At 41.5% G+C, this 27,913-nt stretch overlaps 2 protein-coding genes across 2 annotated transcripts in view; both read right to left on the reverse strand.

The window, feature by feature from the left end:
• Positions 1–27,913, reverse strand: part of ALK (ALK receptor tyrosine kinase) — a 725,373-nt gene that overhangs the window by 504,509 nt on the left and 192,951 nt on the right. The gene's annotated exons all lie outside the window — the stretch shown is intronic.
• On the reverse strand, positions 25,697–27,081 carry LOC122703309 (dnaJ homolog subfamily A member 2). Its single transcript, XM_043917495.1, has one exon. It carries the CDS (start codon positions 26,965–26,967, stop codon positions 25,729–25,731), a length of 1,239 nt encoding a protein of 412 aa, XP_043773430.1. The 5' UTR covers positions 26,968–27,081; the 3' UTR covers positions 25,697–25,728.

The raw sequence follows: 27,913 nt of genomic DNA on the forward strand, positions 1-27,913 counted from the left end.
TAGATTCATAAGGGGGCACTTATGAATCTGTGCGTGGGCATGGATGGCAGATTAAGTTAATATGGGTAAGGGTCAGGTTATATATTCAGGGATAAAAAATATCTGAAATAATTCAAAAGGAGGGCTCTGAGGGCTGAGTCATGGCCTAGCAAGAAGCCATGGACCTCACTGTGGGTCATTCCTAAAGACGTAAACTTAAACCATTTTACATCCAAAAGTGAAAGTGTGAGTTGCTCAGTCATGACCTACTCTTTGTGACCCCATAGATTGGAGTCCGCCAGGCTCCTCTGTCCATGGAATTCTCCAGGCAAGAATACTGAAATAGGTAGCCATTTCCTTCTCCAGGGGATCATCTTGACCCGGGGATCAAGCCTGGGTCTCCCACATGGTGGGCAGATTCTTGACCATCTGAGCCACCAAAAATGCCAATAAATAGTTTAGCACCTTCAAAGTTGAATGCTGGAGAGAAAGCACGCATTCTGAGAATTATTGCTAGTAGGCTGGGTTCACACATGGTCCCCAGAGGGAAGTGGATAGTGATTTGCTGGATGAGACTGGGGGAGCTAATGGAGGTCAACCGAAAGGATGCATCTCCTCACCTGAAAGCATAAAGACTAAGAAAAAACACAGTCGACAAGAATGAAGTTGTTTGTCAAAATCAGAAGCACTGACACAGAAGTGGGTTCTAGTTAATGTTAATAGAATATGCATAAACATAGACTAGAAAGAAGAAAGCACTGCATTTAAGTGCAGGGAAGAGGCTCTCTGCTCCCTTTACACTTCATTTCCACCCCCTACCCACCTTTAGCCCTGGTGGGAATGGGGGTTTCCAGCATAGAGAAAAGTTATGCATAAGAAGTAATCCATTTAAGCAAGAAAAAAGCTCGGGTTTTTGGTGCTTCCCTCTGGAAATGTGAGGATCCAGAGTGAATCTCACTAGCACAGACTTATGAGGTGAAGGTATGAAGTGAGACCCTTTGGTTCAAACGGAGTGTGTCTTGGACCCTGAGGGAGAGGGGCAGAAAGGAAAGGAGAGGAGAAAGTAGGAGCAAGGGCTTCCAGGTGTCCAAGTGATAGCCAAAACCACCTGAGGAGGAAAGTGATGTACTCTGGACTGAGGACATTTTTGATTGGCTACAGATAAGATTGCTTTAGGTTTTGGAGGGGATTAGGGGGATCTGGGGTGATATCCTGAGTCCTTTCCAGGTACCATAGGGTATCTAGGCACAGTCAAACCCCTAACTTCTTGACACTACTCTTTTCCTACCATGTGTCACCCCTCTTGCATCCTCAACTTAGATTCCAGGATTCATCACTATAATAATTCCACTACAATAATTCCCTTGCAAACAAGTGCAACTCCTGTCCTTTCGTCCTTCACAGTTGTCCTCAGCATCTGAATGTGGTGGTAGGAGAGGAGGGGAGGAGTACACCAGATGCTTAAAAGTTTCACTTTAAAATTATGACCACAAACCTCAAGAGGACCCTCAGGACTGCCCAGGAATTCTTCTGAATTTCCTGATGGGCTCAATTCACCCTCGCTCTTCTAGTCTCACTACTTCTAAGGTTTTCTTACCCTTCAAGCCTCCAATTCCTGACCCTCATTCCTCCACTTTCTCAGCTAGTGAACTTGTTTTTTATTTCATTGAAAAAAGAGAAGTAAATCTACCAACTCAGAGGTATCAGTAACTTTATACACTATCTTCTCTCCTGCTAAAACAGGCTGACCACACTCTAAGCAGTGGCAGCCTCTCCACCTAGTTGCTAATCTCATCATGTTCCAAGAAATCCACTGGTGCAGTAGTTTTCTCTTTCTTCTGTATCAATAGTTTCCCCTCCTCTTCCAAGTCAATCTCATCTGCAGCATGTATATACATCTTAAAAAAAAAAAAGAAAAGAAAAAGCTTCCCTGACCCACACATTCTTCTTCAGCCATCCTCCCATTTCCTGCTCTCCTTCACAGCTAAGTATCTTAAAAAGATCTGTCTATGCTTCTGTCTCTATTTTTCCTCTCTCATTTCCACTTAAGTTAAATTAAATCAGGATTGTCTCCACTATGCTGGATCAAGGTCACCAAAGACCCCAAGTTGCAAATACAATGAATGAGTCTTGGTTCTTCTCTTACTGGCCCACTCAGCGGCACTGGATCACGCTGATCTTCACTGCTTCTTGGATTCTTCACATCTCAATGACACGCAGTCCTTGGCTGCCATAGTCCTTGTCTCCTACTTCAGTGGCAGGTCTTCTCTACTCCTCTTTACCAGATCTTCCCCATTTTCCAGGCTGTATAAAAGAAACATTCTCCATTTCCTAGCAGTAACTGCCCAGGAGATTTCACAGCTGAATATTAAATTTCATCACAGTAGTTTTAACCAGCTGACAATAAACTCTGACCATGAATTTCAAGCGAGCCCAGGACACCAGACCCTTAAACTTCACTAAAACCTCTTGACCAATGAACAAGGGATTTGCTTTAACCAAGCATGTTCAGACTTACAAATTCATTCTCTCCTATCCAAAGTGCTGATTTTCAATTCTGAATTAGCATGACCACCATGTAACTCTTCCTAGGGCTCTAAAAACTCTGAATGTTATTCCTTAGATAACTGCTCAGTGAATTTCTTGCCTGACATGTAAATAAGCTCAGCTGTTCTTCTTTTTTAAAAACTTGATGGGGGAGGGAATTTCTGTTTTATTATTTTACAGGTGTTAAAAGTTGGGTAACTTGGGACACGTCTCTTCCCCATCTAAACTCACTCCCCAAAATGATCTCATCCAGTTTCATAGCTTTAAATATAATCTATATATTAACACCACTAAATTTATATTTCAAGGCCCAAGCGCTCCTCTGAACAGAACATATATCCAACTGCCAGTCTGAAATCTTCATTTTATTCTTGGGTAAGTATCACAAACTTAATACATGCAAAAATAAACACGTGATGTCTCTCCATCTAAACCCCAGGTGTTCTCTATTTCAGAAAGCAATGGCAAAACTCTCCTGGTTCCTTGGGCCAAAACCAAGGAGGAATCCTTGACATTTTTTCCCCATGGCCCACACCAATTCATCAACCAGTCTCAATGGCTCTACCTACATTATATCCCTCTCTTCTCTCCCTGCATCACCTCTCACTCTGACAACTGCTATGAGCTCCCAGCTGGTCCCCTGCTTCTGCTATTGCTCACCTTCAATATGCTCTCCACACAGCAGGTGGATTGGCACTTCAGCCCTGAAAGAGCATTAACATTTCTTGCCATGACCTAGTCCTTTAAGATCCCACATAATCTGGCTCCTGGTCTCTTTCTGACCTCATTTCCAACCATTTTTCCCTTGCTTATAGAGCTCCAGCCTTACAGGCCTCCTTGCTATTCTTAAACTCAACAAGCAGGCTCCCATCTCAGGGCTTTTGCACCAGTGGGTCTCAGCCTAAAAATTCCTCTGCCCTACAGGCACAAGATCATCCCATCTTTCCATCCAGGTCTCTGCCCAAATGTCTCTCACCTCCTCAGAGAGATCTTCCTAGTCATTCTATAGTCGCTCAGTCGTGTCTGACTCTTTGCAACCCTATGGACTGTAGCCTGCCAGGCTTCTCTCTCCATGGAATTCTCCCAGGCAAGAATATCAGAGTGAGTAGCCATTTCCTTCTCCAGGAGATCTTCCCAACCTAGGGATCAAACCCAGGTCTCCCACATTGCAGGCAGATTCTTTTTTTTTTTTTAATGTATTTTTAATTTTAATAGGATTATCAGATTGCCTTCCCCAAAAGGCTGTCACAATTTCCAATTCCACTAACAATACATGAGTCCCCTTTCCCCTGTATTCCACCAATAATAGATATTAGGAGCTTTATGGTTTTTGCAAGGATGTTTGGTATAAAGGAATATCTATTACTTGATTTTTCATATCCCTGACTATGAGTGAATTTGTATGTCTTTTTCTGTGGCCTTCCATTTACTAGGGGAGGGGAATAGTGGTATTAATTTGCCATTCTCTAAATTGACCTAAATATTTTTGCCTATTTTTTTGAGTTGTTTTCTCATTGTTAGTTTGAAAGATATCTTTATTGCAATAAAGTTATATTTTTATTACATCTTTTTCCAAAGCTAGTATTTGATATCAACTTTAAATTTTTTTGCTGTGCATTTTTATTCTTAAATTTTATTTAGAATATTTTTAAAGTTACAGAAAAGTTGCAAAGATAACTCAGAGGCTTCCCATATACCCTTTACTCATATATACATATATTTGTGCAGGCAGATTCTTTACCATTTGAGCCATGAGGGAAGCCCACACATTCCATTAACAACTCTATATCACATTGATCTGCATTTATTATTTCTTATATTTATATTTGTTTATTGTGTCTCTCCTGCATTAATCACTGCTATGTCCCCATGCCTGGCACATAATAGGCACTCAGTAAATATCTGTCAAATAATGAAACCAGAGTTTTGGAGAAAATTACTAGCTCTGATACTTATTAGCTGTTTAACCCAGACCAATCACATACTCATGAAATCTCAGTGTCCTGAAAAAATGATAAAAACAAGAATAATGGATGCAGACTCTCAGGATTTTGTCCAGGCCAGATGAAATAATGCACACATGATATATCAGTCACACCACTGTTGAAATTTTATGCTTTTATTTCTGTTTCAGAATCCAAAATGAATGGGAGTCTTGGTTCCTCTTCTATCTGAGGATCTAGGATACAATGTCCAAAAAATCAAAAGTGCTCCAAAAGAGCTGTTTCTCTGTTATTCACTAGTTAATTATTAACTCTGCCAACTGTCTACAATCTCTACTACCCCAATTTCAGCCAATTGGCAATGTCTCTATATTCAGTGTTTATTATTATACGTCTTAGTGTGTGTCTATTTATCTTTAAGCCAATGTACATAATACAGTAAATATATCATACTTGCATTGACATAAATAATAAACAGCTATGTGTGTGTGATGGTTATTTACATGAATGCCCTGGGTTCACTATCAAGCATGTTTTACAAACCTCCATCAATAAAATGTAAAAATGCTTCTCTTCTAAATGCTCCCTGGAACTGTTCCTGTCTTGCCTTGCACACGTTTTGCTTATTTATTTTCCTCCCAACAATAAAACAATCAGTGACTGCCTGCTAGTGTTTCCCCCTTATTTGAAAACACACTTAATAATGCATTCTTTAACAATGATTTTGTGTAACACAAAACAAAGCTTAATGTGGCCAAATAAATAGCCGTCCAGATGTCAAACAGTGTGAGCAGGCACAGCAAGGCTGGGCACAGGGGAGGGCTCCCACCTGGGATTGGCAGCCCAGGGAAACGGTTTCAGTATTCACAGGATTGAGCTCACACCTGTGCAGCCAAAGAAACCTCAGTGAATTTACATGACTACTAGAGTCAGCGGTGATGTTGGAGCGGTGACAGGCAGTTCATTTAGTCTGAAAAACAGATGTGATTTTCAGACGCAAGAGGGAGAATTAGCAGATATGTCCTTTGTCCTAAACACACAGACCTCCCTACACCTTCTCCAGGCCTGGAAAATGAGGGGGCTGAACTTTCGGTTCAGTAAGCTCCTCTCCAGTTCAGGGAATCAACTCTTCTGCAGTTTGCTTTCACATTTCCTTCTAGCTGGCTCATTCAGAGAGAAGCTATTAGTGTCAGGGCAGAATCTGAATAGAACTAAAAGCCCCCCATTTCACCTTACCTTTCACTAGACTCCACTCCCCCTCTGCCAGGAAGGTTTGTGCTCTTTCTTGGTAGATCAAGTTCTGAAGCAAAATTATTATTTCTCATAAAGTTCTCTTGTACCATTGAAAGTCATAGTTTCAACACATGTTCCTTGCCTCTCTCCCCAGTACCCAAAAGGACCTGTGTATAACTGCTGAGTTCATTCAGTGGTGAACCCCACTGTCAGTCAAATAAAAGCAGGCATTCCTTCCCAAGGCATGGCATTAAGGAATATTGATGGAACACAAAGGAAATTGTCAGCGTGGTCCCAGCTCCTGGGGATTGGTTACCTGCAAGGTATACTAGACCCACACGTAAAAGGGAATTACAAAGAGGTTCCGACAGAAATGGCTGAAATGTGTAAATGTGAAGCCAACATACCATGGCCACTACTTGCTTTTTCATTCTTATTTCCCACACAGAATCCTTTCATATTCTATCTCCGTCACACATAAGTCTCCAAACCTTTGCCCAAGTTGATCTGTACCTAGAATGTCCTTCTTGACCTGCTGCTTTCCTAAATCCTACCCTTTCTTAAAGGGGCAAACCAAATCCCTCCTTCTCCAAGGTTTCCCATCTTTCCTGAGCTGCAGTCTCATCAGAGCAGCTGAGATGGGATTCAGAGTGGCCCAAAGCAAAACTTGACTGGGCCTTCTTAACCACCATGAGTTACTGTCACTTCGGAATGTGCCATTAGACCATTTACCAAACACGCTGTTCAAACTACCTTGGTTGTTTCATGAAAATGAAGTAAACTAGTTTATTAATTTAATTCACAACTCTCAGGTGTACAGATTTAGAAGAAATTAGCAAAAGTTTTTCATAGGGGCTGTTATTCTGTCTCATGTGGGACATATTGACATGCTTTCCAAGGTCAAGGCCAAGGTCAAATCAGGGGCATACACCCCAGGGATACCATGTCTGTGCAGGCCACCAGTAACTCATAATTGAAGCCAAAGCCAGATAATGAAAGTAATAAGACATTCAATGCTGCCCTTTAGAATTTGTGTCCCAAGCTGCTACATTTTGACCTATCTAGAGATGACCTCAGCGTTCCAAGGAAGAGCTCCTGACTGACCTGTGAGCCCTGCTCTATCTACTGCTCTGGAATCCCTGCTCCAGGTGTGCTGGGTTACTGGCCCTACTTACCGAGCCCAGGTGGACTCTCTGGCTTTCAGCAGTGGAGGAAGGCTAATCGGCATTTATACTAATCCAAGAGTGCAATGGAGAGGATATCACTCTCCAAGTAGCCTGATGCTTCTCTTTCTCTCTGTGTCACACACATACCATGTCTGAGTGCTTCCATTAGCAGGGCAACAGGACTTTATGTTCTGGGTCCATTTCTGCGGCTTGCTTGTACTCTATGACACTTATTCCACTGTTATTTCAATCCTATCTTCTTGCCTCAAAATCTATTGACTAGAATAATAATCAAAAGGAAGACTTTGAACTACTACTAGGCCTTTTATCTTGTGATCTCAGAAAGCTTTACCAGACACTAAATAATTAATGTACTGAAAATGACACAAAGCCCAGGCAGCCAAAGGAACCAGCCTCTCAATGAAGGACCTTTCTCTTTCCAAGGGACGGCATGCCTGTGGGAACAACCACCCACTGGCAGGCCCAGTAGTCTCTGGGTAAGTTGGACAAGAAGCTACAGACTATCCAGAAACAAGTCTTCTCTTGACCTGATATTTCTAGTTAGGAAGTGACAGTTATCAGGGTCACCCCTGGGGAAGGCATGGCCCACTTCTACCAGAAGATGTGACCTCCAGCATAGAAGAGTAGATCCTAACTATTTACACAATCACTGTGATTTATGACTTACTGATGCCTTTCAGAGTCATTCACTCTCATAATCCTCACAACAGTCCTGTGGATTAACCCCTTTTACAGATGAGAAGATTGAAATTCCAAAAGCACAACTGCCCTACTCAAGGTCACACAGGGAGAATCAGGACAGGACATTCAACTGAAGACCCTGATAAATGGACCAACCAGATATGCCATTCTTCAGTACAATCTCTTGGAGATGATGTTGACTTCCCTGGAAAATAGTGGCATTCTGTTTAACACAGCAGAAAGATTCATCAGATTGCAGGTGCCTGAAGCATTCTCCTGAGGATGATAGAATCCCTTCAGGTCACCAGGAAGTTGACCTAGAAACACACAACTTCAGTCAGGGTAGCTGGCTCTCCAGGGCCTCAAGCTCAGCTAGCACTGTTTCCATGACAACCACCAGGTCTGATGCTTGGCCTCAAATTGGGACCTTGGCTGGTCCAGAGAAACGATGTGTAGGATGGAGAGATGGAGAGGGACAGAACACTTTCTACTAACTTGCAAGACTTTCAACCCGTCTTTTTCTACTTGTCACTCCATTCATTCCAACAAAAAAGAGTCTATCCTCCAGGAAACCACACTTTAAATACTGTTTTGCTCAGCACAAAGACCTCTCACCTATGGCTGGACACATTTCTGGAAACTGGAAGCAGAATGCTCTAACAGGTTGGTGTGTTAGACAGAGACCTGGGTTCCTGGGAACAGTGATGTTACCGTGCGACCTTGTGTCAGCTACTTAAATTTTTTTGAAGTTTTTTTCTCTGCATTTAAAACTGAACTCATCATGCCTTCCCTTCCAACTTTAGGAATGCTCTAAGAATTACTGCAACAGTATATACTAAGCCCTCAGGCTCTTTTGAAGAAAGATACCCTAGCAATCCTGTGCAGTTACCGAAGGGCATTGTCATGATGATATATCTTAAAAACATTCCTCACTTGTATTACTAAAATAAACTCAGTTCACATTAAACTAGATCGGCCAATAACCTAATTTGCTTCTCTGGTTCTGGTGCTGCAATTCCCTCTTACCCCCATTCATCTTGCACTGTGAACAACAGTGGTCAGTGTCACCCTTGACTCCTATGCAGAGACCCATGGTGAGAGTTGGGAAGGACTGTAAAGACCATTTATCTATGTCTTCCCATCACATATATGAGGCAACTGAAACAGGGCCCGTACTTTCCCCAAAGTCATCTCATTAGTGAAAACTCAAGACTCTGATCTTCCGACCCTTCATTCTGTGCCTCACCGAACCATGAAAGAAAGTAATAAAGAAAGGAGGAGGGAAAAGAAATACAGAAACATATATTTTTGTCCTTTAAGCCTTTCAACCACTGCTCTGTGTAATACTCAAGGATGAAAAACAAAGTAAGGGAAAAACCAATACTTCATGGGTGCCTATTATGCACACAGGCTCCATACTAGGTATTTTTAAATTAATTTATTTATTTTAATTGGAGGCTAATTACTTTACAGTATTGTGATGATTTTTGCCATACATCAACATGAATCAGCCATGGGTGCACATGTGTCCCCTCATCCTGAACTCCCCTCCCACCTCATCCCCTCCCCATCCCTCTGGGGCATCCCAGAGCACTGGCTTTGAGTGCCCTGTTTCATGCATCAAACTTGCACTGGTCATCTATTTTACATATGGTAATATACAGATTTCAGTGCTATTCTCTCATATCATCCCATCCTCGCCTTCTCCCACAGAGTCCAAAAGTCTTTTCTTTATAACTGTATCTCTTTTGCTGTGTTGCACATAGGATCGTCATTACCGTCTTTCTAAATTCCATATATATGCATTAATATACCGTATTGGTGCTTCTCTTTCTGACTTACTTCACTCTGTATAACAGGCTCCAGTTTCATCCACCTCATTAGAACTGATTCAAATGTGTTCTTTTTATAGCTGAGTAATCGACTCACGGGGTTGCAAAGAGTCAGACACGACTAAGCAACTGAACTGAACTGAATATTCCATTGTGTATATGTACCACAACTTTATTATCCATTGGTCTGCCAGTGGACATCTAGGTTGCTTCCACGTCCCAGCTATTGTAAACAGTGCTGCAATGAACACTGGGGTACACGTGTCTCTTTCAGGTCTGGTTTCCTTGGTGTGTATGCTCAGTAGTGGGATTGCTGGGTCATACGGCAGTTCTGTTTTCAGTTTTTTAAGGAATCTCTACACTGTTCTCCATATTGGATATTTTATAACCACTGTTCCATGTAAATCTCACAGTTTTCTCAATGTGGGATTATTATCCCCATTTCTAATGAGAGACCTGAGGCTCAGAGAGAGATTAAGTAAATGGCCCAAGGTCTTGGAGCCAAATGGGATGAAGCTAAGATTAATTTCAATTGATGAATATTTATTGAGTATCTCCTATGTGCCAAGCTCTACCCTTGACAGTTATGATGTATTAGTGAGCAGAATTAAAAACTCCCCTCTTAAAGCTCACAGGTTGAGGAGCTTGTAAACTGAGTGTGGTGGGGTAGCAGCAGACAGCAGTCCAACAACCTCACAAATCCTTATAACATCTCAGTGTTGGTGTGTGTTATAAAGGAGAGATAAATGGCCCTAAGAGAATGTACAGAAGAGAGACTTGACTCATCCTTAAGGCCAGGGAAACTGATGCTTGAGCTGAGGCTCTAAAGTAGATAAGTAGAGTTAACTAGTAAAAGAGAGCGAGATGGGGTGGGGAGCCAGAAAGGGTCCCCTAACCTCTTCACTGTCTCTCCTATAAGATCATGTAGGAAGGTCACCTAGAAACATATACCTGTAGTCAGGTATATGTTATATCAGCCCTCTCCAAGGCCTCAAGCTCAGCCAGCACTCTTTCTATAGACACCAATACCAGGCCTGATGCTTGCCCCTGGAGATAGGGCCTTGCCTGACCCAGGAGGAGGATGCTTAGTGTGAAATCTGTCAGAGGCCTGGTGGTCTGATGGAGGATGTGCTGAGAAGAAAACATAGTGGATCAGACCCTCAAAACTCAAACACACCATCATACACCAAAGGGAAGGGCTGGGACCTGGTATCTGGATTCCAGGCTCCCTCTCTACAGGAAGGTTGGCTAACAGGTCAAGCACTAGATAAAAGACGGGGATAACTAATGGTACAGGGTAGTCCTGCCAATGGGGTGAAGTCATTCTAAGTGTCAATTCTAGGGGACCTCCCTGGGTGGCCTGAAGGAGTCCTGTCCTCAGTTAGGAGAATGCTGCAGGCGTCTGTGATTTGATCAGTCTTTCTGTTGCACGTAATTCAAGGTCCTTGTTTTCCAGGATAATCAGCATCATCTCCAGGAGATTCTGAGTGAGACTGTAGAGTTGCTGGTTGATCTATACAGCAGGTCCTTTCTTGGTGACAAATAAGGAGTAAATGCTCTGGACTGAGACAGACTTGGCCCCATCGAGACCCCTACCCTCTCTGGCCACCCACCCCACCCCACTCTCTATAACTGGTTAACTCCCCTCATTCACTTTGGGGCCACAGCTGAAGCATCAATTTCCCAGGCAATCTTCCCTTGATCTTAAGGGTGAAAGCAAATTAAGATGTATTAGTTGTTACAGGTCTGAAAACTGAAAAGTAAAGGGATGAAACTGCTTCTGGAACCAGTCTTGAAGCCACTGACCTCCTAATGATAAGCTCATATTTACTTTCCCCTCACCACAACCTGGGCAATACCATCAAATCTTTTCTTTCTCACTACTGTGTTTTCTTTTGCTTTAAATATTAAATGAAGAGAGATGAAATGTGGACAGGGCTGGTGCAGCAGGAAGAGAGTGAAGAAGAGGGAGGAAGGTAAAGGAAAAGACAGTGAAGAGACAAGCAATAGGAAAGGGCAGAAACAAAAAAGAGAACAAAGTGGAGAGAGAGACAGAGAAGTCACCTGATATTTTCACTATTTGGAAGTTACCGAGAGAAAGTTATTCAAAGTACCTCTGTAAAAAGGCCATAAAACACCTTGGGGAAAACATGAAAGTCATGCTGCCACCATACAGATGAGCACCCTGGAATTAGCTGCCAGAGCAATGTCTGAAAAGAGGAAATTCAACGGCCAATGCTGCCTCCTCCCCCTGCCTCCTGGCTTCCATTGCCTCCAAATCGCCTGGCTCTGAAGACAGAGGCAGTAATTTGGAGCCAGCAAGTGTGAAGGAACGTTGGAGCTGTTATTTACCTTCATGCAGTGCATCTTGAGTGCTTTTAGAAAGATAATTTAAAATACTCTTCCAGTTTCACTATAGAAAATCTGAAAAAAAATCAGGAAGGCCGAAAGAAGAAAATAAATATGATCCATACCTCCATATCCAGAAAGCCAGTGTTAACATTTATAGTATATTATTTTGTGACTTGGTTTTCACAGGTTTATCAAGGTAGCATTTGGCTTAAGTTCTGTTGAGGAGAAGGAGAGTTCCTCCCTCCCTGTGAGATATTTGCCAGCAGGACTGAGAGAAGTCATCTCTGGAGGCCATGTGGACCAACACCAGCCAGCTCACACCCTGGAACACAGATGCTAAAACCACAAAAACTTGAGATGCTCTCTGCCCAGGGCATGGGCCTGCAGTCAAGGGCAACACAGGCCAGTCTTTAGTGGGAATGTGGGACCCTGGCCTGGTAGACTTGACAGTAGCTGGGATATGAATGTCGATAAGTCAGGAGATGCTGTGTACCCTCAGCTCACTGGGCAGTGAGGCAAAGGACTTCTGTTCCAGTAGATGCTTCAAAGAAGTCACAAGAACCAAAGACTGTAGAAAATGTATTCCAGTGCTTGAACATCAATGATAGATGCAGTACGTTAATTTTATAACTTAGAAAAGATCTTTTAAAAATGGAATTCCATCCTATTCTCAAAGCGACAATCAATGAACTAAAGATATAGTCTTATCTCTCTGTGGCCAGTGATATACCCAACAAACATATCGTAGCTCTTAAAGCCTCACTGTACAGGGCTTCCCAGGTGGCTCAGTGCTAAAGAATCCACCTGCCAATGCAGGAGACACAGGTTTGATCTTTGGGTCAGGAAGATTCCCTGGAGTAGAAAATGGCAACACGCTCCAGTATTCTGGCCTGGAAAATCCCATGGTCAGAGGAGGTTGGTGGGCTACAGTCCATGTGGGTCACAAAAGAGTTTGGACACAACTTAGCAACTAAACAACAACAACAACACCCCTTCGTGCGTGTTCAGGACTTTGATCCTTACAATGATCTTGTTAAGATAATTTAAAAAATCCCAACTTAGGAAGAAAATGAAAATCAAAGAAGTTAAGTCGGTGCTTCCTAACATTTTTCTATATCACGACACAAACAAAATGATATTAATAATCTGGGGCAACCAGAGGCAACTGACTTGGGTAGGGGTTAAGCTTCAGCCATAGCTGGTCCACATCAGCCTCCCAGAGTGCCTAGGGCCTCAACAGTTTGGTATCTCTGCATGCTGGTGAGCTTCTGTAGCACATATGTGACATGGCACACTGCTGGGGAAGAAAAGCTGTGGGCCAAGAGATACGACCACAGTCACAATTGTGAGAAGTGACAGACAGCAGCACCACCCTACATCTTATCCTTGGGACATCTTAAAACAAAATCAGAGATGTTAGCAACAGAGGAATCCAGGGCTTACTTCATGGGCAGAGTCAGGAAAAGAGCAAGTGTGCCCAACACTGCATCATCACCTCCACGAAGCAAGTGATTCGGGTGAATAAGGGTCTTAAAGTTGGATCTGACAGGACCGTAGAAAGTTCCCATTAAGCATTTATAAGTGCTGAGATGCTTCACCAAAGAAAAGGGGCAAAACTTAGCTCCTTTCTGTACTCTGGGAAATTCAGAAAATAACTTCACAGGATGGTTATTGAATGGCCCAGAAGTAATGATTATAAATGACTGAGTTAACTGCCATACGTAGCCTCATCTGTCATCATACCAGAGTCTTATCAGAAGTCTCATCAGGATTAGTGGCTCATCACGACTGATGACATTTGTCGACCAACCTGGCTTGGCTCCCTCCCTTGCCCCTTCAATCAAAGTGGCAGGAGGAGTTTTCTAAGGTTTGAGCATAAACTCTGAGAAATTGCCTTCAGCAGTGACTCCAGGAGTGGCTTCCAAGATAATGGACTCTTTTTCTATAAGTGAAACTCTGTCTCCCCAAGACTTCCTGGGTCTTGCTGTCAATGGAGATGCTGGGCAGCACTGGGACATGAGGGCTACCAGCACCAAGTGTATGAGAATCTAAACCCTGTGAATACAATCCTGCTGAATGAAAGGTTATATTCAGCACGAGTAGTTTACACTCAGGCAGCATCTATACAACACTAAACTTCTGGGTGGGAAATGAAAATAGTTCCTCAGTTCCCTGTCTCCAAATGAAACCTAAGGTTTCCATTCTCATCAGGATAGCATGCCTCATATTGATCCAACCTGAGACAGCAGCTGGGATTGAGTATTAAAAATATTTGGACCAGAGGAATGAAACAAAAGCTAAATGGGCAATCTTACTTATATCACTTATAACTGTAAAAAGAGGATGCCTGACTTCTAGCAAGGTGCTGTCCATGACCTGGAAAGGTGTTGTAGGCAGGTGAAGTCAATTCCCCACTAATTGCTCACACAGCAATAGGATTAGCAGTGGGAGGGGAAGAGGCACTTTTCCCTGGACCTTTACACATCACTTTGCACACAGGGTAGATAAACTGTATTTTGGTGCAGGAGGCATCCAGAGACTTCTGGAATCCCAACATTTGTCAACTAGCAGCATATCATTTCCTCCATAAAATGTACTGCCACAATAAATAGGAAACAACAAATCACCCACGTCTAAATGAGTTGTAACCACACCTAGCCTAAGAGTATGAGACTTTCAAATTCTTACCTCAACAAAATGATTTGTTACATATAGTGGAATTTGGAGACACTTGCAAATAGTTGAAACTGTGACTATAAAATCTGCCACTACTAAGAAGTTGCTGTAGTCAGAATATAAAAGTTATGGGAAAAAAAATAACCAAAAGCTACTTTTCTAGGTACCCTGGGGTTCACTGGGGGGTATGTTGGGGTTCCAGACTCTGAAACAAGCAAGGGGAGGCAAAAATTGTTAGCACACAGAAGTTCTCTCTGTGGTGTTCTCATTGTCCAGATTTGTAGATCTCTGCAGTTTTTTTGTCTAAGACAAGAAGCAATAGGGCTACCTTACTCATGAGGTGAAAAGACTGAAGTAAGGCATGTTTGTGGGTTGCTAATTATTAGAGAAACCCCCGAAACAAAGACATTGAGCTCCTGACCTTTCAGGGTGGATATAAGTGGAATGAATATAAGACCAACAGGGAGAAGCTCTAGAATGTGAAGCAGCCTGCCAGTGAGAGCAAGAAAAAAGCTAGGAAGTGAGTAGAAGAAAATCTACCCACAGAGCAAATAGGAGAGCATGACAGCAAAGAGAGAGGCATACAGCTGACGAGTGAGGCCCTCACCTGCCAGTGCAGGGGACTGAAGACGAGTAACCCAGCCAGGCTCTCCGGAGTCACGCAGAAATTAATAAGCATGATCAGGAAGGACAAAAACCTGATATCACCCTAGGAGAATGAAATGGCACCCAGGGCCACTCCCAGCTTTGAAACTGTCATTGTTTATAGAGAGGTGTGATAGGAGGTGCAGGTTTATAAAAGGGGCTATACACTAGATTAGGAAGAGGAGGCCAGAAGGGGAATCCCAGATGGTACCATATCATCTTGGAGTTTAGAGCATGGGCTTAGACATCAGACTGACCAGAAATTAATTCACAGCCTCAACATTAAACTACCACCAGGGTGACCTCAGACAAGTTATTCAACTTTCCTAAGCTTTGCAATGGTGGGCCAGACTTACATGCTTGCCTTGAAGATTCCATGAGAAAGTGCTTATGGACCACTTAGCACAATGCCTTGCCTAGAGTAAGCATACAGTAAATGCTACTTATATCACTATAAACAATAATGTATTATTATTAGAGTAAATAAAGGAAATGCTGGGCAAAATTTGAGCCCATCCATTAAGTCTGAGTTCTAAAATTTCAGGGAGAGTCCATATGGTGCCTCAGAGGGAGAACATGAGTTTTGCGGGCAGAAGGCAAAGACATGGAATCCATACACAGCCACTTGGATAGGGCAGGTTTTCAGAACTGTGTAGACAGTGACAGGAGGGTTGAAGTGATGGTCTCTGGAAAACGTGGCAATGAGAGCCTGGGCCTGCAGATTCTGGCAGGTTATTGACCAATGTCAGAGAGGCCAAGGGTCGATGGCCTTAATGTAGAGTTCTGATGCTTGCAGAGAGTGGAGATGATCAGATACATTGTCAGTCTGAGAGCCAATAAAGCATAAATTAGGTTACCGAGGTGAGAAGTCAGGCATGGAAAAACAAGTTAGGTACCCAATTACGAGGGAGACTTGGAGAATAAGCAGTGTGACAGGGCATAGAACCAACCCTCGACCCAGGTGTCAACCTCTTTCTGACCCTGTTTCCTGGATTTGTTGACTGCAACTGAGTCATCTGTGCTCTTTACATTCATTCCCCTCACCCACATTCAGGCTCAGACAAACAGTTCTGCTGCAGACAGTCTCCATCACCATCTGGAAGCTCTGAGCAATCACAGAGATGTCAAATTGTGCTAGAGAATAGGAGACTGGCTAATCTTTTCAGATTTTTTTTTTAATTGAGAAAAAAGAATGGAGTTCAGAGACCATAGACTTAAAAGTTTAACAATGCTCTTCTGGCACAATTCTAAAATGGGTAATTACCCAGATGGCTTGGAAAACTTTAGAAACATATACTGATCATAGGGAAACAAAACTAGTTCAGTAGGGATAAACCATGGTCAGACTAAGGATAACATTCTTACTATCCAAAGAACAACACATCTCCTCCTCACAAAAATAAAAAAGAAGTATAAAACTAAGACCCCTGTAAAATAAATAGATCCTGATCTCTTTCCCTTGCTTACTCCCTCCTTCCCTATGTCTGTTGTGTCAGTCTGTCTCCCCTCCCTCCCCTTCCTATAGTCACACATAGTAATACAAATGGCTAATAAATATTTGACAGAAGTTCCACTCCAACAGTAATGAAAGGAAAGCAAATTAAAACAGTGAAATGCTACTTTTTACTTACTGAAGTAGAAAATATTTAAAGATACCAATAATTTAAATAGTTTGAATTAAACTAAATTTAAAATAAATTTTAAAATAATTATGCTCAACACTGGGCAAGGAGACAGAAAATTTTATACTTTCCTGATAGGAGTATATATAAAGAAAGCTGAGCACTAAAGACTTGATGCTTTTGAACTGTGGTGTAGGAGAAGACTCTTGAGAGTCCCTTGGACTGCAAAGAGATCAAACCAGTCAATCCTAAAGGAAATCAGTCCTGAATATTCATTGGAAGGACTGATGCTGAAGTTGAAACTCCAATACTCTGGCTACCTGATGTGAAGAACTGACTCACTGGAAAAGACCCTGATGCTGGGAAAGATTGAAGGCAGGAGGAGAAGGGGATGACAGAGGATGAGATGGTTGGATGGCATCACTGACTTGGTGGACATGAGTTTGAGCAAGTTCCGGGATCTGGTGAAGGACAGGGAAGCCTGGTGTGCTGCAGTCCATGGGGTCGCAAAGAGTCGGACACAACTGATAGACTGAACTGAACTGATAGGAGTATAAATTATAAACTTAATTTTATTTGTAATAATAATTTAATGATGGCTATCACTGAGTATTTACTATATATAAAGTGCTATGTATGTGTGTTAATCGCTCAGTCACGTCCGAGTCTTTGCAACCCCACGGACTGTGACCCAGCAGGCTCCTCTGTCCATGAAATTCTCCAGGCAAGAACACTGGACTGGGTTGCCATTCCCTTCTCCAAAGTCCTATACACATGCATTGCTTTATTTATTACTACAGCCCTATGAACTAGATACTGATATCCTCATTTTGCATCTTAAGAAATGAAAAGGATAAGAGTTTCCAAATGCCCCAGAGATTCTGATTTCACATGTCATCCTGGAAAGAGAGGATACAGATGGGTGTGGAGAGGATGAGAGGAGAGATTCAAAAGTCCCACAGGTGATCCTGTTTGGACATAACTATCTCTCTGATGAGAATAACAATACTGCATCACATTGTACATAAGCAATTTTGGCAATATTTAGAACCTTAACAGTGTTCCTAACAATGTTCATCTCTGAACATTCTCATACAAATTCTCATACAAAATTCTCATACAAAAACATTCTCAGGTTATAAAAAGGTTTGTGAAGAATTATACTCTACAGTAATTTTATAATAGTAAATGCTATCTCCATGGGAAACAAGTTAAATATATAACAATAGGTAGAATGATTAAGTAGCAATAGGAATAATAATAACTTTTATTGTATGTTCATTATGTGCCAGGTACCTGTTTAAGATTTACTTGAATTGTCTCATGTATTCCCCAAGGAAACTTTAAAAAAATAGAGGTACTAATTATCTTCATTTTGCATATAAGGAAACTGAGCCAGAGAAAAGTAACTCCTCAGGATCAGAGCTAACCACGGCAGTATCAGACGAGAACTACTGCAATTTTACTCCAGAGTTTTTACTATTAACTGTCAAATTCTATATATTTATTTCCATGATAAAATATTATGAACTCATTAGAGATAATGTTTTCAGAGAGTTTTTCATAGCAAGAGGAAATATTTACATTATACGCTTGAAAAATTGCCTATATAGTGTGATCTTAGCTATGTAAAAAATATACAAAGAAAATGCCTGGAAGGAAATATGCCAATTAACAGTAATTGTCTTTGAATGGTTTGGTTATGAGTCATTTATTTTCTTCTTTATACTTTTATGAATTTTTCTAATTTGCTAAAATAAGCTTGTGCTTTTTATATTTTTTATTTTTTTTAAATCTAGGGTGAAGAAAAAGGAAGTAATATTCATGCTAAATTATTCTTATTTCCATTTGGACAATGTATTTTAGAATTTGACAAAGTAACATATTTAGTGCATTAAGAAAGGGAACAAGTACAACATAAAATATCTTGAATTATTTATTAATGGAACAATGCTTCTTATATTAAGTAAATAAAAGAGGGTCAAGATTAAAACTTACACTCTCTTGAATTTCTACTCCCTTTACTTCAGTATCTAACAGAGTGCCTTATATAGTGTTAACTTTTGGCGGATATCTGCCAAATGAGTGACATTGTCTTGTTAATATTTTTTTAAAAAATCAGTAATAAGGCATGGAAGAAATGCTTATGAAATTTGTAGTGACAACTGACACAACAGAAAGCAGAGTCAAGATCTGAAATTATCTAAGCCAAATACAGGATGATGTAATACTCATTTGAAGTTTTCGGTATATCAATTGCTTATGTATCAAAAGTCTTAAAATGATTTAGCCATTGATTTGCTTCTAACTTTAGAAACACCCCAAGAAAATAAAGAAGAATATGCACAAAGACTTAGCCTGAGAGATGTCCCTTTAATACCTGGAAACACCTAAAGATTAGAAACATATATAATAGTGATGATCTATTGCATATACTATGGGCCTCCTTAAAATAGAACATTATTCAGTAAAAGGATATTGTAGAAATTTAAATTGTTGATTTAGAAATATTTTCATAATATGTTAAGTAAGAAAGGCAAGTTATTATATAACAAACAGTGTAATTTAAATTTAGTTATAGATAGCTATAATAATCAGAGAAGGCAATGGCACCCCACTCCAGTACTCTTGCCTGGAAAATCCCATGGATGGAGGAGCCTGGTAGGCTGCAGTCCATGGGGTCACTAAGAGTTGGACACGACTGAGCGACTTCACTTTCACTTTTCACTTTCATGCATTGGAGAAGGAAATGGCAACCCACTCCAGTGTTCTTGCCTGGAGAATCCCAGGGATGGGCGAGCCTGGTAGGCTGCCGTCTATGGGGTCGCACAGAGTCAGACACGACTGAAGCGACTTAGCAGCAGCAGCAGCAGCTATAATAATGTGATAGAAAAAAAAAGAAAAAAAATAATGTGATAGATACAATAATATTATTAATATTATTACTGATAATATATAATAAAATATATTATATAATAATAATATAAAATAAGTGATAGCTAGAGATAAATGCATAGAATACACATCAGAAGGCTATACATTAAAATGTTAGCAGGAAACTTCATTGCATGGTAAACTATGGGTAATTTATATACTGTATTTTTTTCATCATGCCCTACTGAATGTGAGTTACTTCTTCAAAATAAAATGTAAAAATATCCTCATACAACTATAGAATGTGTTTTGGGGTGTTGTAGTTGGTGCTGATTTTACAATATTTCATGTAAAAAAAAAAAAAGCCAGGATGTACGATTGCCCTAAGCTCTTACATAGCTAGCAAGGCAGCGCAGTAGCTAAAAAGATGATAATTCCAATCTTAAGCGACACCACTAGAAGACAAATCTCCAAACTATAGGCAGCAGTGACTCCCTTGGGCTCTGTAGTGAGCAAAGCACATTGATAATAACTGTACTCAGTTCTTGCTTTGTTTTAGGGAAAAAACCAACAAACCAGGGAGTCCAGATCAAAACAAGCAGATGGCAGGAACATCTGCTGTGAGCAAGGTTTGTGCAGAAAAAAAGAGTCTATTGAGAGTTGTTACCTCTGCCACCCTTCCCAGCTTGGTATCTGTTTTGTTTTACATAATCTTCCTTGAGTATCCACCACTAGGAACCACCCTGGGCTTATTCCCAAGAATAACATACTATGTCTGCAAGGAGGTCGGGCAATGGTTGGAATTGAACTTTAGACCTTGGAATTTAGAGCCAGGAGGAACAGAATAATCCTGATGAGAGTATCTGAGCTAAGCTGAGAAGGAAAAAGATAGTAACAAGAAGGGACAAGAGTAAAAATACAAGCCTGGTGGGGCTATTGAGAGTCCAGAGACCCAAAGCCTGGGGTGAGAAGAGTTGAGAAACAGAAAGACTGCCAGCAACAAGAAGACAGAAAGATAGCTTTGGCAGTCTCAAATCAGGGAGGAGCTCATGTTCTATCATAGGATTTGGGTGCAATAGACATAAAACTAAGTTTAAAACCCAAGTGGCCCTGGCCCTCATGGAGGTTGGAGCTTGTGTCAACAGTAAAAGAGCAACCAAATGGACTTTGTTGAAAAGGAAATGACACATTACAAATTTACATGTTCTTTTTGCAGAAGAATCATGCTCAAATTCTATGTATCATTACTTTTTATCATAAAATAGGCTTTCATGTTTATGTCCTGACAGCATAATTTAGTACACAAGCCCACAGGGCAAATTCTTTAACTTGCACAGTCATGTATTATTTTGTTGTCACTCCAGAATTACAGGGTGGTGATAATGCAGCTCAGGAAGCAGTCCCTGCTCATATTTAGAGGAAGCTGCCCAGGTTTTCAAGACTAAGAAAATTTTGAGACATGTTTTAGATATACACATCTTAGAACTTTCAACATGGGGAAAGGGTGTCAAATGAAAAATTGAAATGGTCAGAAAAGGACTACTGGAGATAGACTCATTTAACCCCTATTGGAACTGATTCATTAAAGAGTAAACTGACATAAGGACATCATTTGCCTTATCTGATATTTTGAAGCTCTATGAAAAGCTTCATTCAAAACTAAATGTTTATAAGTTAGAACATGGGAGAATAGTTGTTACTGATAACTTAAATCCCAACATAGGAAAAAATAATTTCTGTGACATATGACTTGAAGGGTGCACAGAACAGGGTGGAAAGAACATGGGTGGATATTTTGTAAAGCCTGATAAAACTGGATTTACATTTTTATCCTACCACTTATTAGGTATGTGATAGAGTCAGATTAACGAACGTATTTGAGTCTCAATTTTGTCATCTGTTAAAAAAACAGAATGGGGATGAAAATTTCACCTTCTGTAATTACTAAAAGATTTCATGAGATGTGTATTGTGAATACCAAGCATATATTAATGACTGCTTTAATGCCATTAAATCTCCTTCGCACCCTCTATTAGAATCAAAATCGTAGGAGGCCAGCATGGGTTTTGACTACAGCCACTGATTCACAACATAACAGTGCAAGGGACTCTATCATCATACGTGCCTGGCACTCAGGATATAACTAGGGATGTAGATAAAATGTCAAAAACATCTTTCAGTGCATGTAATGAAGTTTTAAAAAATGCATTTGTAATGTCTCTTTTATCATTTTTATTGCATTCAATTCAGCAAACATTTATTGAATGCCTACACCATCCATATTCATTCTCTAGTTTAGTGAACTTCAAAGAGCTATTGCATTTCTCTATGAGGTCAGAGACTGGCATTTCAAATCTCCCATTCTGACATTGAGAACTTTTCTAGCCCCAACTCTGCAGGGCCAGTTTATTTGACCATTAAGCTCTACTTTGGGTTCTATCAGCTTCAGGAATTAATAAAAAATAATGCTTTCCACATAGTAGATCAAACACTTATTCAATTAAAAAAAGGGGAGGGGGAAGAAAGGAAAGGATGGAAGAAGGGAAGACCTTCTGAAAGACAGAGGGAGAGGGAACCTTGGACAGTCACACAGGGCAGTCAGAAAGAGAGATAAAAGATAGTCAGACAGATAGACAGTTGGTTTGACACACAAAGGGACAGTCAACAGACTTACAGAGACTCTTATTTATCCTCTTGTTCTCTTATCTTTTGACCATGACAGTTCTTAACTATTCCATGGGCTACTGAAACAAGCATTTTAAAAATGAGAGAAAGCAGAGTGTCAATATTAAATGTCAAATAAAAGAGACAAATCACACTACCATAAGAATGCTTGATTTTTAAAAAATTCCTATAATCTGAACACTGAAACCAATCAATATCCTCAAAAAATCTAAAAAGAGGTCAAATTCATTCTAAACTTTTTGGTTGAGCTGCTTGGTTAATAAATCTAACCAGCACACATTTCCCCCAGTGACATTCATCTAGTTATTGGGAAGCTTGCAGGGACCAAGCTCTACTCCCTTATTAAAATTAAAGAGTCATTCTGATGATTCTTCCAAGGCAAAAGCCTCTTTGGCTGCCATCCCCTTACAAAGTCCCTGGGGCAAGCTGAAGTAGTCGCATATACAGACTGAATTGGGTTCAAGCTGCATGGGTCCTACATAGCTACAAGGGACTTTGGTTGGTAAGGCCATTAGGCAATTACAATTACATGACGGGGGTCCAAAGGCAGTCTGGAGGAGGAGCTGTGGTAGGGATAAGAGTCACTCAGCCAAAGCGCTGGCACTCAAGGTCTCAGTCACTCATGAAAAACAAGTTAAATATTTTCACAGCAAAACTGAAATCTGCCTCCCCTATCAGTGAGTACACTGGTCTGCACACCAACAACTTCACAGTTACAAGGCTCCCCTGGGGCTTGGAGACAGTCAGTCTCTGTCACTTGACATGGCCTGAGTTTTCATTTGGCCTTTCCTCAGGCAGGGCCTGAATGACTATGGATGAACTGGGGAAGGCGCTTCTTTTGCCCAGGTCCCTATTGCTAGAGGAGACTTCAAGGCCAAGTTCATTATGTAAGGTGCCATCTTTAACCCTAAGGTGGTACTGCTGACAAATACCCGTCAGGCAAGCACTCTAAATTGCTCTTCCCATAGTAGGTATAGGCTACTAGTTCTAACACTTTCTCTGGTCACTCTTGTGATCAATGGCCTCTGTTTACAGGCTGCCCGACTTGGACTGATACCTGGGCTGGACTTGAGAGAAGAGATGGGCAGTCCTGCCTATGTTACAGGTTGTGGGAAAATCACTCCCTGGCTGTGAGTCTCAGTTTCTGCGTTCATAAGACAAAGGGGCTTGACTAATTGATTGCCAAAGTCCCTCCTGGCTCTCATTTTACCTACAGCCTTTATATACACATTTTAGATCCTCTACCCAGCTAAGGATCCAGCCCTAGATGTCAGCCCCTTAGTCTAGTGCTCTAACCAACTGAAACCAACGACCGCAGCTCAGGGTCAGAGATGACCAGACAGGAGACCTCTGGCAAGTCGAACATGACCTACTTGCCCATTCTAGCCAGGTGAGCAAAGATGCCTTAGGTTGCAATCTCAATTAAGTTGCCAACCCCAAACCTCTTATCCCCTCCCTTTCCTTTGCTCTAAGATAGATAGAGCATCCCAGAGCAAGAGTCAGCCTTACATACAGCTGCAGCCAGGACAAAGCCCAACTGAAGAACAGGGTTCTTCATGTGCCAGCCATCCTCAGTTATGGACTTATAATACCAACCACCTCTTGCACTTTGGCAACATTTCTGCCAATATCGCAATAATTGTCAAGTTCCAGGCAGTAGAAGGAGAGAAAATCCAACATCCCAGGGATATAATCCAATCTCAGCAGCCTTAAACAGACCAAGAATAACCAGTCACATTCCTGCTGGACTCTCAGTATTATTTTCTGACATTGATTTTCATGATCTGCCTATGCATGGTCGGGGGGTTAGATAAACAAATAAATCCATTTTTCCATATTGATATCCCATAAGCTATCTAAGATCTCTAAAGCCTCTGCAATCTTTGTTTTCTCCAAAGCTTGCCCAGAAGTTCTCTTTAATTAGAAGAGTTTCTCCTGTTTCATTTAGAGGTGTGATATTTGACTTGGAGACCTGGTTTTCAAAGCAACTCCTTTCAGGCAGGCTAAGCTTTTGTTCATCAGAGAAGCCTAGACCATGACAGTTAGTTACATACACAAGACAGAGTGGGAATCACCTCAGTGGTATGAAATTAAAGAATAAATGAAGGAGGCAATAGACTTCAAAAGAAAAGTCAACCCTTCAACACAGGAAGGAGATGAGAACAAGGAGCCTCAGAAGGGCCCAGATCACTTTCACTTTGTCACTAGAGAGCCCCTGAGGACTGATTTCTGTTTGAGCTGGAGCCTGTAGTTTTGACAAAGTCCCCGAACATGACCCCTAAATTGATTTTAAATCCTTTCTCAGAAGAAACTGAAATGATAAAACACATAGCACCCTTTAGAGATCATCTGCTAGAAACCATTCAACAGATGGGGGCTTAAAACTCTGTCAGCCTGCAGCCTGCCAGTCTTTGTTTAAACTCTAAGAGAATTTACAGATGTTAAACAGGCCCCCCAGGATTGTAGGCCACTTCAGGGCACAGGTTCCAAAGAGGACCCTGTGAAAATTACTAGACAACTGGATCAAGACAGACCTGCAAGGCTCCAACCATGCCCATTCTTGATTCACATGGAGGTCTTGAGACAAAAAACCTCCCTCTCAAATCAAAAGTGCTAAGATTATGTTTTCTTTAATTGAAAATTCATAAAGAAGGTTCTTGGATATCACTGGGTTTCTCTGCTACAACATGCAAAACTTAGACATACAATCCAAAATGCCCAAAGACTGTAACTTTTCCTATTTCCATATTGGTTTCCTACATGACCCTGGGACTAGCACACGCCTGAGAGAGTATCTAAGTCTAAAGCCACCACATGGAGGAGGGAACTAAAGCCCACAGAGAAGATGCTACATGCCCGAAACTTTGCAGGGTGTTGGTACAAGAAACAAGATCTCCTTACAATACAACATCCTTCCTAATTATCTCTGCTACTCTGGATCCATGGTTGGTGGAAGGAAAGACACTATGGTAGGGCGTGGGATTGACCAAGAGAGGGAAGAATGATATTTCAGTTCCCTGTTGCTATGGATCAAACCACTACAATACAAAGGGCTTAAAACAATGACAACATTTATTTTGCTCACAAGTACTCAGTTTGAGCAAGGCTTCGCAGCTGCAGCTCATTCCTGCTCCATGCAGGGTCAGTAGGGGCATGAGAAGGCTGCAGGGGACTAGAATTACCTGAGGTCTTACTCAGCCACATGTCTGTGGGTTGATATTAACTCTTTTTTTTTTTTTTTTTTCCTTTCAAGTGCTTTATTCTGCTATAGAACAGTCGAAATGAAGATGTAAAGCTTTGTGGTTAGTTTAAATTATACACTCTGTAGATACTATACCAATTTTAAAAGTTACACATAGACCAACAGATGTCCATCAGTTCATCTGGGTTGACCAGACGCTCCAGCTGGATTGCAGAAAACAAACCAGGCCAGTGTGGAAAGAAAATCCACCTGTGCAATTTGTTGCAGAGTTTACTGATGGGCACATTGCACTCCTGGTCCGTGATGGCTACTGCTTTCTTCATCAGAGCTATCATTATAGGCTTCACGCCTCTGCCCACCTCCTGAGCCCCGCGTGCTATCAAATTCTTGAAGCTCTACCTCCTCTGTGTCTCCAATAATATTTGGAACTTCTGGTCTAGATGGCAGAAGATCTTCTAATTCAGAAAGTTTATCTGGGTTGATCCAGTTGTTTTCAGGAAACTGCACATCAAACTTAATGTAAAGATCGCCTTTTTCAAAAGGATTACGATATTGTGGCATTCCTTCACCTCGAACAACACGAACACATCCTGGTTCAATTACTTTGCCAGGGGGGTATTTCACCACAATCTGACGTCCATCAAGGTGCTTAAATGTGAACTGAAATCCACAAAGAGCTTCAACAAGTCCTATCTTATATGTCATGTGCAAATCATTCCCATCTCTCTGGAACACCTCATGCTCTTTTTCTTGTAGCAAAAGAACAATGTCTCCTGGTTCCACTCCTGGGGCCTGGTCTGCTTCCCCAGTAAATGTAATTCTCTGTCCATGTTTCATGCCTTTGTCTACGTGGACTTCAAGAATCTTGACTTCTTTAATCACTTTCTTCCCTTCACATTTTTTACAGCGGTCCTTTTCATTAATTACCTCTCCTTCTCCATTACAGTCAGAACACACAGACTGCATCTGCTGTACCATCCCTGGAGCCAGCTGTCTGATCATGATGCGTACACCTCGACCCCGACAAGCACTACACTTCTGAACAGCTCCAGACTTCCCACCTTGGCCACTGCATGCACTACAGAGTACATTCTTGCTAAGTTGTAGTTTGGTTGTCTTGCCATTATACAGGTCTTCTAAAGATACTTTGAGTGGATGCATCATGTCTTCTCCTCTTCTTCTGCCATTTCGACTTCTGCTCTGATTACCCATGAAGCTAAATAATCCTCCACCAAAAATGTGAGAGAAAATATCATCCATGCCACCACCTCCACCGCTACCTTCCCGAAGACCTTGTTCTCCATATCTGTCATATAGTTCGCGCTTCTCAGGATTTGATAGTACTTCATATGCAAAACTTATTTCTTTGAATTTGTCACCAGCATTTGGATTCTTATCAGGATGGTATTCTTTGGCTAACTTTCTGTATGCCTTCTTCAGCTCGTTCTCGCTGGCGCCAGGCGGGACGCCCAGGATGTCGTACAGTTTCGTGTCGGCCACGTTCGCCATGGCGGCCGGCCGGGCAGCGCTCAGGAAAGAAGGCGGAGAAGCAGGAGGAGCGGAGCCGGGCCCTAAGCGGCGGCAGAGGCGGCGGCAGCGCAGGCGGGGACTGCGAGGGGGAAGCGGAGGTCGATATTAACTCTTACCTGGGACCTTATCCAGGGCAGTGGCTGGAGAATCTGTAAGTGGACTTTTCATGTAGATTCCTGACTTCATCACAGCCTAGTGTCTGAGTGCCAAGGGTGGTAGTAGGAAAGCACCCCAAAAGGGAGAGAGCCAAGTGGAAGCTAGTATGTTTTCTGATGTAGCCCCAGAAGTCACTCAGTGTCCCTTCTGCTGCTTTCTGTTAGTTAGGTGTGAGTCACTCAGACAAGTCCACTTTTAAGAAGGGAATTAAACCCCACCTTTTGAAAAAAGGAGTTGGCAAACATTTTTCAAAGCCGCCACATATGCCAAAGACTTTTTTTAACCACATGAGGTAGAAAATAGGGGTGGTTTACACTATTTTAGAGCTTCCCTTGTGGCTCAGCTGGTAAAGAATCCGCCTGCAATGTGGGAGACCTGGGTTCAGTCCCTGGCTTGGGAAGATCCCCTGCAGAAGGGAAAGGCTACCCACTTCAGTATTCTGGCCTGGAGAATTCCATGGACTAAGTAGTCCATGGGGTCACAAAGAGTTGGACACGACTGAGATACTTTCATTTGACTTGACACTATTTTAAACAATCTTATGGGAAAATTTGCTTTACTCTACGAATACTATATTTAAGGCACTATACTGAACACTCTATATGCAATATCTCATTTCAATTTTAATTCTAACAGCAAAAGAAGCTATACTCACATTTTACAGATGAGAAAACTATGCCTCAGATTAATTTGCTGAAGCTCACTCAACTAGCAAGTGGCACAGAAAGGCTATATTCTGGTTCTAAATCTCTTTGTACAAGTTGCATTT

This window comes from Cervus elaphus, chromosome 11 (genome assembly GCF_910594005.1).
Source record: "Cervus elaphus chromosome 11, mCerEla1.1, whole genome shotgun sequence".
Taxonomy (NCBI): domain Eukaryota; kingdom Metazoa; phylum Chordata; class Mammalia; order Artiodactyla; family Cervidae; genus Cervus; species Cervus elaphus.

What these genes read in the sequence shown, in the direction of transcription:
- LOC122703309 (XM_043917495.1), bottom strand. Translation starts at nt 26,967, where the DNA reads ATGGCGAACGTGGCCGACACGAAACTGTACGACATCCTGGGCGTCCCG.